The sequence below is a fragment of the Platichthys flesus genome, chromosome 23, assembly GCF_949316205.1.
Source record: "Platichthys flesus chromosome 23, fPlaFle2.1, whole genome shotgun sequence".
NCBI classification, from domain to species: domain Eukaryota; kingdom Metazoa; phylum Chordata; class Actinopteri; order Pleuronectiformes; family Pleuronectidae; genus Platichthys; species Platichthys flesus.
This window is the reverse complement of record NC_084967.1, coordinates 6,438,309-6,451,201: the sequence shown is the minus strand read 5'-3', so window position 1 is coordinate 6,451,201 and position 12,893 is coordinate 6,438,309. Positions and strand designations below refer to the sequence as shown.

General features: G+C 39.7%; 2 protein-coding genes across 3 annotated transcripts; both read left to right on the top strand.

The window, feature by feature from the left end:
- Window positions 1–3: 3 nt before the first annotated feature.
- LOC133948846 (islet amyloid polypeptide) lies at window positions 4–3,029 on the top strand. Of its 2 annotated transcripts, XM_062382879.1 has the most exons (4): window positions 4–666; window positions 1,497–1,592; window positions 1,985–2,125; window positions 2,209–3,029. In XM_062382879.1, the coding sequence occupies exons 2-4, from the start codon at window positions 1,513–1,515 to the stop codon at window positions 2,381–2,383; spliced, it is 396 nt and encodes a 131-aa protein (XP_062238863.1). In that variant the 5' UTR covers window positions 4–666; window positions 1,497–1,512; the 3' UTR covers window positions 2,384–3,029. The 2 variants fall into 2 exon arrangements, with proteins under 2 accessions (XP_062238863.1, XP_062238862.1); XM_062382878.1 differs by having other exon boundaries at window positions 4–1,592.
- A 2,714-nt stretch (window positions 3,030–5,743) lies between these two features.
- pyroxd1 (pyridine nucleotide-disulphide oxidoreductase domain 1) lies at window positions 5,744–12,363 on the top strand. Its single transcript, XM_062383224.1, has 13 exons — window positions 5,744–6,059; window positions 6,184–6,264; window positions 6,804–6,923; window positions 7,412–7,540; window positions 7,932–8,005; window positions 8,216–8,412; window positions 8,502–8,599; window positions 8,715–8,817; window positions 8,900–9,015; window positions 10,162–10,284; window positions 10,769–10,906; window positions 11,101–11,190; window positions 11,568–12,363. The coding sequence occupies exons 1-13, from the start codon at window positions 5,982–5,984 to the stop codon at window positions 11,724–11,726; spliced, it is 1,506 nt and encodes a 501-aa protein (XP_062239208.1). The 5' UTR covers window positions 5,744–5,981; the 3' UTR covers window positions 11,727–12,363.
- Window positions 12,364–12,893: the final 530 nt, after the last annotated feature.

The following is a 12,893-nucleotide window of genomic DNA, read 5'->3' as shown; positions in this document are numbered from 1 at the left end:
CACATGCTTGTTAACTCTCGTGTTTTACCATCACTTCATTAATTAGCACTTTCTGAATTGTTTGTGACGTGTCCCAGCAAACTAATGAGACACCATTTATTATTGATAATAATTCATCCTCAGATTTATTATTCATCATCATTAAAACCCGTCGGGAGGAACCAAGGCCAGAGTTTGACGACCTCAAACTTCATTAAGTGTCTCAAGGTAAATATGAAGACAGCTTTCCTCTTTGACAGTGCTCCTCTCCCGGGTGTGGGTTTATGACGGGTCAGGTCCATCACGGATGTTGATGACAATGATGACGAAGGCGATGATGAGGGTGGTGACGAACAAAAATGTGTGTGTGTGTGTGTGTGTGTGTGTGTGTGTGCATGTTTATGTAAGTGTCAAAGTTTGTATTTTTGTGCATGGACTGATTTACGAGTACACATTGCGGAGGGTGTGTGTGGCATACAGTGTATAAGATTCTCCAGTTATTTCCTTACACCCCCACCCCTCTCCGTTGGGTGTAAATGAAAATGCAAGGCTATATTTGGATAGAGCTGATGTCACAAGTGGTTTGAGCAGGGAGCCTATAACTGGTGGAGTCGGTTTGTGTGACAGTCGGACAAACCCTGCACTGCTGCACTTACAGACCGGGATCTGCTGCCAACAAAACAGAAAGTAAGTAGGCTTTCACTTCAGGGCTTTAGTGTCTTTATCACAGGATAGCATCTATGACTATGTGTTACATTTACACTGAAAGGGAGCAATAGATGGATATTGGTTTTAGTTTGAATGATAATAGTTGTCTTGTATCTTTCTGATTTTGTATTCCGGCAATCTTAACGACTCAACTTTGTTGTTTAAATAAATGTTACTTTTGTATTTTCTAAATTCATGATCATACACTATCGATGCATTACAGGGATCAAGGGCACAAAATGGTGCAGAAGTGATATGGGTTATTTCTAGGTAATTTCTTTTGTATTTTAACATGTTGTTATTATTTCATTTTATAGTATGTAGGAAGCACACATGTATTAAACATGAAAATGTTAATAAGAACTATGATTTATTGCAATAAATGATTAGTCAAGCACAATGGTGTCTACTCCATAGTCAAGTGTCCTTTGTCCTGTTAAGTAAATAGATCAGTAAATAAATGTCAGACTTCAGTGAGTAGACACCACCTTGGTGTCTGAGAATTATTTTCACCATCCTCTGACATTTCATTGACAAGAATCTTAATTGAAAATAAATAGCCTATTAATTGAAGCTGAACTAGTTAATGCCTGGTAGGGGTGTGGGGATTACTGATTACTGAAATTAGAAACAAATATTGTATATTTAACACTTTTTTTTCAGATTGATGACTTGAAATTCATAATTTTCTCAAAAATGAAACTCTTACGATTTCACTACTTCTATTGTGCTGTTGTTTTGGTCAGATCTTTCTATTTAGTGTCGGAAACTAAATACTTATTTTTATTCTATCTACTGTGTTGATTCAGGTTAAAACCATTCACTATGTATCACCTGAGGGTGCCTGTGCTCGTCCTCATGCTGCTTGTGTTGCTGCGCTGTGTCACCACTGCCCCAAGCCACAGGTAAACTGCAATGACTGCAACGTATAAAATATGTGTATATGCAATATATGTTTCATTATGTAAAAATGTTGATATCAGATTGGATACCAGTAGGGTTAGTTATTTCTTGAATTGTATTTTCTCGACAGCCAGGAAACCAATATTTAACCTGAGGTTAACCTGCAGACAAGTAGCTGAATATCATGGAAATTGTGCGATAAGAAAGGTTCATCTCTGAGAGGAGCATCAGGGCAACTCTGGAGATGTAAGCCAGTTGTGAGAGTGCTTCATTGTTCATGTCAGAGGGCAGCCAAGTGGCCACTTTTTCTTCTTGCTCTCAGGATTAGTGGATCTTTGAAGAGGGTATCATCAGTTATCAGTGTAAAGCGCCCCTTCTCCCCCGTGTGATTCAGGTATTTCAGTCACAGCTCATCCGACGAGCAGGAAAGTGCTTTCCCATACGATGAAGGCTGGTTAGCAGCGGGGCTAATGTCTAACCCATTCCTCGACCTCATGGGTGTGAGGCCACGAAGGGGGCTCACAGCTATGAACAGGTAACAGCACTTACAGAAATCTTTATGATCACCTATGAAAATGTCGTCTTGAAATCACTTCTCAGTTTCCCGTGTCTTCCCAGCCACCGCATGGAAAAGAGGAAGTGCAACACAGCCACCTGCGTGACCCAGAGGCTAGCAGACTTCTTGGTGCGCTCCAGTAACACCATCGGTACCGTCTACGCCCCGACCAACGTGGGATCTGCCACCTACGGCAAGAGGGACCTACTGCAGCCGCCCAGCTATCTGCCTCTCTAGTAACAAATGTTGACTCCACACGCTAGCACTCCCAGTGCTCTGATGCTATAACCAGTCATCTTATGTAACAACGGTTGTGAGAATGGTGTTAAGATGGAAAATGATGGTGATGATTATGACCATGCTCTTGTTTGTTATGACCATGTTCTTGTTTATTTTATACTTTAACAAACAGTGCCTTTAATTTGAAAGATCAAAGTTAATTTATGTTTTTTTTTCTGGATTTCTTTTTGCGTTGTGGCTCTGTTATTTATGTGTTATCCCACTATGGAATGATGTGAATATAAAAGTAATTAATAAAACAATAAATAAAATGAAACAGATGTATAGCCATGCTTAATAAATGTATTAATCTGTTGTTTTGATAATAAAATTTGAAAAAAGTACATTTTTAAAACTCTTCATGTGTTTCAAGCCACATTATTGATTATCATTACAGCTCCACGCAGGGGCTGTGAGCTATGAACATCTATTTGATAGGTTCCATCAGAATAATCCTGAAGGGAAATGTTCATTAAAACGATGTAAAATCCTTTCCTTTTCAATCAGCTCCAGAATAACTTTTCCTTGGAGGTCACCAGCAACCAGCTGGGTTTAACTTGGTTAAAAGATTCGCAACTGTGCTTTACTTACCCTACTAAGTCCACATAGGTCTGTGTGTCTGTATGTGGAACCGTTCATCTAACTGGTTTTACATTTTGCATGTATATTGCAAAGTGCTTGAGAAAATGCAGTGTTGATTTTGAAATGTAATTTTTTTTATCAATAAACAAGAAAACTGCAGATGAACCAGATAACTTTATTCTGCACCATATAGTGTTAATATAAAAAGCTCTGGGCACCACATCCAGCACACAAACAATAAAAAAGTGACTGTAGAACTTTTTGAGGAAGACTCACTAATGACAAGCAAGTGACTATTACCACAGGACAAGCAAACAGCCCATTCCAAACAGGCAGGTTTAGAATGGGTACTGGACTAACTTTTATAAATAGTTATGAAAGGGGTGTACTTTTTTTTTTTTACTTGAGCACCTGCCCCTCAAAGTGCAAGGTCCTGAACCAAAGATATATCATAATTTAAATGACGCTTTTAAGATGTGCTGGTTGGAGGATTCTGTTACATTTGGACAGAGCAGGTTGGCTGTTTCGCCTGTTTTCACTTGCTAAGGTAACCAGCTGCTGGTGAGGCTTCATGTAATTTTCTTTAATTGTGTATGTGAATGTATAAAATATTTCCTAAATCATTTCAGAGCTAAACTGAAACTGTCTAAAAATCTATAGTTTTGAAATTCAATGTTGAAATGAATTGGCTTTCAAATACAGTTTGCTATAAAATATCAAACATCTGTCTCTGTATAACCTGTTACTATGTTAAGTTCATGTATATGCTCCCTTCAACCTCAATAAGAGGCTGATTTAGAAAATAGGACTTCAGAAATTCATGTTATCATTGGACAGACTAAGGTTACACGTATTTATCATATTATCCTGCAGCCCCTTACAGTATAACTGGTAAAACTGTGACTGAAATAATAAAGTTTAGATGTTCACACAAAATTATGACTTGATAACTTCCCGTTGGTGGAGAACAGATATCAGCAATACTTCTTTGTGTTTTATGGTTTTTTTTTCACTCATCTTTTCTCAATGTTGCATTATGAAAACAGTAGTTTCCTCAATTGTTTTCTTTGATGAAGTCTGTTTTAAATTATGATTCTTTTATATTTCCCATGTGACATCAGTTCATTAAAACCCTCACTCCCAAATAAACGTAGTAAAGGTTAATTCAATGTGATCAGCAACAGCAGCTGTTAGGTTGAGAGTATGAAGTTTCCTCTTCCAGTCACCTGGTTACATGTGTTGTAACAGTTGAATGGGTCCTTTGGTCGGATTTAAATTTAAGTAAAGAAAAAATGACATAATTAATTTACAAAAACATCTTTAACTCCTTTTTGAGACAAAATTGTGATTACAGATCAGTATTCTTGTGTTGTCATGCTGTCAATCGGTAATATTATGAAAATCGAGAGGGGAAGTATGACGCACACCATTAACCTGCCTTTAATTTCCTGTGACCTGATCATCTCAGACATTGACATCAATACTCTCATGCATGCTGAAAACCTTCATAAAAGGTTTTTCAAAAATAGAACGAGTGCTGGCTCTTGCTGACGAATCCAAAAACAACGCAGCCATTATCCGCTGAACCCTGTGACAGCGAACAGGGGATCAAGATCTGTCGATTATTTCATGTAAAATCACAAATGGCTCTGTACTTCAGCTGTTACCAGTGTCGAGTTGTTTATCACCACGGTAATGATGTCTGATGCATGTTTTGATGGAATATTGGGTCTGATTCATGGCCGGGTGACCCCGTTAATCTCTGACATTTAAGGTACAGTTGTGATCTAAATAATGACAAGAAGGTCGTCCCTGCCAGCTAAATTCAAAACAGAGCACTGTAACCTGTTCTCACTGACAAACTAACTTACACTAGACAACAACTGAGTTAATTCAAGTTAACAATGTATATAACAACCTTTAAGGTTCGTCCAACGGACTAAATGCATGGTGCTTGTACTGTCTGTACTATAACACCCTCTGTACCATAGACTGTATGTAAAGATGGACGACAAGTCTTTATTTCCTGCAACTATCCGGAAATGAGGCCAAAATATCCCGGTTAATATATATGTTATATGTACGGTCTCTTTATATGCTACATTCAGGAAACTGTATATATGTATTGGCCTAATCTCCAGTAATTCGGATTGTCTTTGAATTGGTTGAACATGACAATGTTTTCAATTATTAATGAAACAGAAGGCAGTTTTTTCTCCCATCGTGACTATTAGGACATTATAAGTTTAGCTTTGATGTGGAGTGAAAACAAGGAAAGTGATTCTAATTTATTATAGGTTTGCATAAGTAGTGTGAGAACAGAGGGAAGAAACTTAATGTGATTTAGTTATTACTGCTGATGTGTGAAAGAGCACTGTCTTTTCCATTAGCTGGTATTTAAGAAACCCCACCAGCCTTGCTGACAGGTTAAAGAAAATATTAAATTAGCCCTTGAAAAAAAACTATTGAATCTGACAGTGGAAATTCTTGACCTTGGAAACAATGGTTTTACTTGATATCATATTCATGCTTTTACAGTCTACTTGCACCTTTGTACGGAAGCGTATTACATTAACTTGAGAAAGAAATCTGCTCTGTTTGTCTGAATAAACGTTTCAATAATCTTTTTAATTCTAAAACACAGATCAGATTATTCTGTATATAAAGATGGACCTTAAGAGCTGTGCTGTTTTTATCCCTGCTGCTTGCCGTAGCTTATTATAAACACGGAAGTAAACCTCCTTCACTCCTCATCCTCATGTGCCTCAGAAACCTTTTGCTAACACGCTCTCAAAAGAATTCCCTGTCAGCATGTAGACCAAACTACAACTATCTGGGTCTTACATGTTTATGAGCATGTCTATGTTGACACACAGACACAGTGTATTTTACAAGAGGAGTGTTTTTGCTGTTGGAGAGTGCCTGGCAGCCAGTGTTAGCTAGGTAGCTTAGCCCTTTAGCTTAGCATTGTGGAATGGCAGCTGTAGTGGAGAAAACGTTTCAGTTTGTGATCGTGGGCGGAGGCATCGCGGGTGTGACGTGTGTTGAGCAGGTGAAAGGAAACAAATCAGTTCTGAACTGAATAGATGTGTTGTTTATTAACGTGTGTACCGAGGCTCCATTGCTTTAATGAACGTAATGTAGCTACATAACACAAATCTAACCTCTATTGACAGCTGTCATCCCAGATCCCGTCAGCTGAGGTGGCTCTGATCACAGCAGGTCCTCAGATCAAAGCAGTGACCAACTATAAACAGGTCAGCATGATGAATGATTACGATGAAGGTTATATGGTTTTGTTTTCTACTGAGTCTCCATCTCTTCTTGCACTCATGTATTTAAGGTGATCTACCAACAACAAATGCAAGATCAAAAGTGCCACACAGAAAAATAACTTGTTTTGCTTTGAACTTATTTTTTTCATTTGGCTTGTAATTGGCAGCCAGATATTTTACAAAAGAAAATGACAGATGTTTAACTTTGTGCCTGTTTATATTATACACCACAACAGTTGCATATTTCATTGGGGCGAGTAGTAGAATCCAAGAAATGAATCTCTCTCAAATTAAAAGTCTATCCACTACGACCACAACCACTCAACTTCTCCATTATTACATTTAATCAACTTTGTCCATACAGTTCTCAATCAAGGGATTTTGGGGCATCAGTCACATACAAGTTACGGCTTTTCTTACATGCAGCCAGCAGCTTTGTCATAAGAGCTTTTACATTAGTCATATTAAATTGAGTGTCAGCAGCTGAATCCTTCATCATTGTCCTTGTCATTCTTGGGAAGGTGTCGCAGACGCTGGAAGAGTTTGATGTGGAGGAGCGTCCATCCAGTGTTCTGGAGGAGAAGTTTCCCAACCTGACTGTTATCCAGTCTGCTGTCAAATCCCTTCACACACAGGCACATGTAAGTAGTTGTTTGCAGAGAGTAGTTTAAATGCATTGACTTTAAAGAGGTACATTGAGAAAGTTACTTTGAATTTTTAGTTAATACCGTGTTTGAGAGGGAAGGACATTTTCTTTGTGACCACATGTAAAAAAACAATCATTATCTACTGTGGGTAATGGATCAAAAAGGAGTTTATGCTGTAAATTCTAATTCACTGTTTACTCACTGGGAATTACATCATATTTGAAAGTGGACAGGGATACCTTGCAACAGATATCAATAAATGGTGACTGTTACTGTCTGTCTACTACTGCCACCTTGTGGACATGAGGTTACAGCATATAGTCTGAAATTTGTTTTTATACTTTGAAGATTAAAAATGTGCCTTAATGCTGAAAACCATACCCCCAGTTTATAAAGAAGTATTTTCTCAAAATAAGAGGTGAGTGAACTAATTAACAATTGGGTGTTTCAATGAATCTCTGTTTCACATTATTTCCTCTCAGAGTGTGGAAACTGCAGATGGCCGGGTGTTTGGTTATGAGAAGCTGTGTATTTGCAGCGGGGGCAGACCTAAGCTCCTAACCCAGGAAAACCATCATGTGTTGGGGATAAGGGACACAGACAGTGCCCAGGTATGACCACATCCCTCTGGATATTTCTCTTATAACTGACAGGGTGGTTCAAAGTTCATGCTGACATTGAACCAGCAAGACCTTCACATTTCAAGAAGAAACCATTTGTCCAAGAGAAAGATCATCCTCACATTATCCTTTGTTTTTTTAATGTGTCATAGGCTTCCGCCTACAACATATACGTTAAAGTGAAGGACAAAAGGATTGTATAGTGTATCCCACTATAAAATAAAATTTTAACTATGACCTGAGATTTAAATCTTATAAAGTGACCACTGAGTGTATGTTTTAGTATAACATTGTGAAATGTTCCAAATGGCTTCACCTTAAAACACAAGCTGGTAAATTTTAAAAATAAATAAATGTACTGATGGTTATGCTTGTATTTCAGGAGCTTCAGAAGCGGTTATCCAATGCCAAGAGAATCGTTGTTGTTGGAAATGGTGGAATTGCCTTGGAATTAGTGTGAGTAAAGTATCGGCAGAAAGTGGGGGATACATATAATTTATCAGGGGCAATATGGAGTTTATTGTTATTTCTTTGACACAACAACCAAAGAACGTTAAGCCTTTACAGTAAGAAACCCCTACATTGATCTTACCAGTATGCTCAGTGATTAGTCGGACTCATTATTCACATTCGTACATTCTGTGTTAATGAATCCGAACCGTGCAGGTATGAGGTGGAAGGCTGTGAAGTGATCTGGGCTGTGAAGGACAAGGCCATAGGAAACACATTTTTTGATGCGGGGGCGGCCCAGTTCCTCATCCCGTCACTGGAGGCTGACAAACCTGAGAGAGACGCTCTAGTTAAGAGGTCGCGCTACACCACAGAGGAACCGGCAGTTGGGACATCACACACCTTCACCGCAGGTCTACATCACTGAGTTTGGATCATCAGGCTCTTGTTTTATTCCAACACGGACATTACGGATGTGTGTAATCTGTTCGTCTGTTCTCAGATAGAAATCCTCGAGGGCTTGGTGTTGGGCCCACAGAGTCTGGTAGTGCCCTCGGTCCAGACTGGCATGAAGGAATAGCTCTCAGAGGAGCAGAACAGGTGAGGCTGCACCTTTGTTGCTTTAAACATGAAGGTCGTATGGTGTGGGAAAAATCCACTGCGATGCTGTTTGTGTTCTCCTGAGTCTATTCTTTCTTTGATGGCGTGTGCTCAGGGGTCCCGCAGAGTTTCAGTGGAATACCAGTGTGAGATGGAAAAGATCTTCACCTCTGAGGAGCTGCTCAATTCCCAACAGCAAACACTCGAACCTGAGAATGGTGAGAACTAGATTTGCTGCTCAAGCTTCTTCCTTTTCTTCCTCCCACCTTTTCATTCCTTCAGCTTTTCTTCCCCTCTCAGCTGGAGCCTGGCCAGTTTACATCCAGCTGACCAATGGCAAGACTTTTGGCTGCGATTTTGTCGTCAGCGCCACCGGGGTTGTGCCAAACACAGAGCCGTTTCTCCATGGCAACAAAGTAAGTAAACTCATCCGTGTGCAAATCAAATGACAGCTGCACAGGCTCATTTATCCAGCATTTACGTATGAAAAGAGATGAGTTTGTTTCAAACAAGGTAGCTGCCCTTTATCGTGGTGTGGTTGTTAAACATACATCCACTAGAGAGCAGCACAGAGTCAGTTGTTTGTCCCTGTGCACAGGCAAAGCAACTTCATATAGATGTGGGCTCTTAGCAACTCTCTCCTCAAAAGGTACCACCATTGTTGACATTTAGTTCTCATGTGTAATAGTTGTTTCCATGAAGTGACTACAGTGCTCTCCCCAGGATTTAAAGTGGTACTGCTCCACATAGTCTGATTAGTCTGAAGCATAAGCTTTCAGAAGAGACGTGCACAGATACAAAGGAAATTAATGCAGAGTACAGACAGAAGGTTTTGTCCATATACGTATGCTACGTTGAGCATAAATTAGCCTTTTTCTACCAGTGCATAAATGAATATTTGGGAACATAGTTGTTTTGAATTAAATGCTAATCATCCAGTCACTTGCAGATCAGCAGGCTTTAAGATGGGCCTGTGCCACGTCAGATTTCACCATTTTAGGAGGTTCAACAATCCTATATAAAGGACAGTAGTGTTGTTTAATGCAAGTCGTAGGAGCCCTATCTAGTTTTGTCCTGTAGCCATTCTCCCACATCCATCCATTATCTATACTTCTTATCGTTTGAGGGCTTCAGGGGGACTGGAGCCAATCACAGCTGATAGTAGGTGAAAAGCAGGGTACAGTTTTGTAGATGCGACCCAGCAGTATAATCAGTGAGTGTACCCATGTACAAACATCTAAACCAGATTCTGAGTGGAGATTATGTCATTTTATTTTGAGTATATTCTTATTTGTTTCTCCACAACCATCTGACAACCCCCAGATATTATCTTGCAACCCCTGTGAGGGTTGGGCCCCCCAGACTAAGAATTACTGATGTGGTTACGTTTCACTATTGGTACTGTGTTTACAAAAATAGTGTGTTTTAATGGCTATAGGTGTCACTAAAGTAGATATTTACTTTTCTATATTGTTTTTTTCACTGTAAAACCACCTCATCAGAATGAGCTGAACAGCAAATATGACTTATATTGGTTTTAGTCATTATTTGTATCTGTTCAGTTTGTACTGGCAGATGATGCTGGCCTGCGAGTGGATGAACACATGATGACTTCAGAGCCAGACGTCTATGCCGCAGGTGATGTGTGCACAGCATGCTGGGAACACAGTGCACTGTGGCAGCAGGTAAACAGACCAACAAATGTTTGCATCAGTCTTTTTGAAGGGTTCTTCCCTCACACTGAATCATGTCTGCTTCAACATCTGATCATCATCACTTCTTTTATACTGAAAACAACATTAAACAACTATAGGGGGTCCATGTATCTAAACTCATCCTGTCATCAATAATGAAACACATGCTCTGCAATTAAAGAAACTTAAAGATTGTCATCTCAGACCATGAGATTTCCAGGATTTGCCCAAGATGTAGCCCGACAAAACCTATGGAAATGATCTGCCGTTGATTTACCACACAGCCTCTAACATTCATTTTGACTCTGAGAATCCTTTTTGCCTCATGTATTCTGTGTACAATTCAAAAAGATTTCCTGACTGCAGTTAAAGATTAGACAATGAGCTAAAAGAGTCCATTTAGAGGCTGTAAGACTTTAAACAACGTTTTTTTTCCTTTATAATTTTGAGTGTTGTATGCGTGGGTTGTGTTTAGATGCGTTTGTGGACCCAGGCCCGTCAGATGGGCTGGTACGCTGGCCGCTGTATGGCGGCGCATGTCCTGTCAGAACCAATCGAGCTGGACTTCTGCTTCGAGCTCTTCTCTCATATCACAAAATTCTTCAACTACAAGGTGCGTGTTATTGTACTGCAGTGGAGTGAAGTTGTTTAATAATAACCAATATGTTCTGCTATGCAAAATATAGCTGGTTTCCATTACCTTCAGGAGAGTTCAAGGTCATTTCCCACAGTGCTGCATGGCGTTATCCTCTCTCTCACTCTGAGCTCTGCATTGAAAGCATTTCCTGTTTGCTGGTTATTCCACAGGTGGTCCTGCTGGGGAAGTTTAATGGGCAGGGGCTGGGGTCCAACCACGAACTGCTGGTGCGCTGCACTAAAGGTCACGAGTATGTGAAGGTGAATAAGTAGAACAAGAACGTACGGTATAAATGTAATTTGTAAGTTGATTCTTCCAGTGTATAGTGTGTCCATCTATTTTCTACTGGTGGCTCATTATCCAACGCTGATCCACTCAAGAAAACAAAGGATTTGCTATTCTGCTCATTCACTACTTTGTGAATGGTGTCAAAAAGTCCAGCATTTAGTAAGCTGTGGGACATTCTTGTATTGCTGCTGGCATTTTGAAAATATTCCATGTGATACATACTTTTGTCAGTGTATGAAAACAGCCACTGTTCCTGTATGTGTAAGAACTCTGCATTCTGTATGTGCTCCTGGGTTTGATTCACTTTTAATTTAGTTTACTTGCGCTGATTTCTCCTTCTTTGTGCCAGGTCGTTCTCAGCGGAGGCAGGATGGTAGGAGCAGTGCTGATCGGGGAAACGGACCTAGAGGAGACATTTGAGAATCTTATACTCAACCAGATGGATCTGACTCGGTACGGAGAGGATCTGCTCAACCCCGATGTTGATATTGAGGACTACTTTGACTGAGGGCAGGGGTTGAGACTTTAGAGAACACTAATCGGTTCAAGATCATAAGTAATTCAATAGAGAGATGTAGAAGTAATGCCATCGGAATGTGTATGGGCAGGGCCCAGTATTCTATAATGTCCAAGTTGTTGGGTGTGTTCGATTTATTTATTTTGGCAATGAAGAGAAGATACAAAGAGATTTTGACTAATGTACATGTACATTTAAGACTTTATTTTTGCTTTCAATTAAATTATTTTCAAAACCAGTCATATGATTGGTATGATTAGAGGAGGCTAATGCAATACAATGAGACACTGTCAAAGTGACCCACTGTTTTGATAAACAAACACAGTCGTCTCTGCAGAAGAATTGGATCTGGTCAGCGATACTTGCTTGTGAAAAAAAGGGAACATCCTTTTGTTGCCATGTTGTCTTAGTGACTTGATCAAGTTTCCTTCTCATCTGCACACACGGCTCCTCCTGTGCGCAGAAGACGTTACAACAATAGACATTGTGGAGCTCACATAATGCCGTCTATTTTCCTGAGGACTCGGATGTTCTTGAGGATGCTGCTATTTCAAAATCCACCTTTTGTAAGGACAAGAAACATTATAAGTGTAAAAGAGATATCTAATGATAAAAGAAATCAACCTCCCATTTCAAATTGTGGTTTGTGCTTTATAGATTTGTGTTTTATTTGGGCCAGTGGGCTGACCCACATGAGCCTCCCCACCTGGATTCAGCTTCTCACGTCAGCCGGTAAAGGTTGTTATGGCAACTTTTTGTTTTTACTCACTGAGCATTGTGCAAAATTAGTAAAATCAACAATGTGTGTGCTAAAGCAACTAAACTGTGCAATAAACCACCATAGCAGAGTTGGGGAAACTGGGACATGCAAATAATGACTAAAACCAATATAAGTCATATTTGCTGTTCAGCTCATTCTTTCACCTTATTTACGACTGTAGAGAGAGAAAAAAGGCTTTTTCCTTAAGAGCTGCTGATAAGGTTGGCCTTTGCAAGATGACACCTTCCTTAATTCAACTGGAGCAGTGGTCAGCAGGAAACATCTGTGTGGCTGACTGATTGCACTGGGCATTGTGAGTGTACCTGTTAGGATGGAGAGCAAAGGTATTATTTACAGGGTGAGTCCACGCTGGACAGAGCAGCACATGCATTGAGATA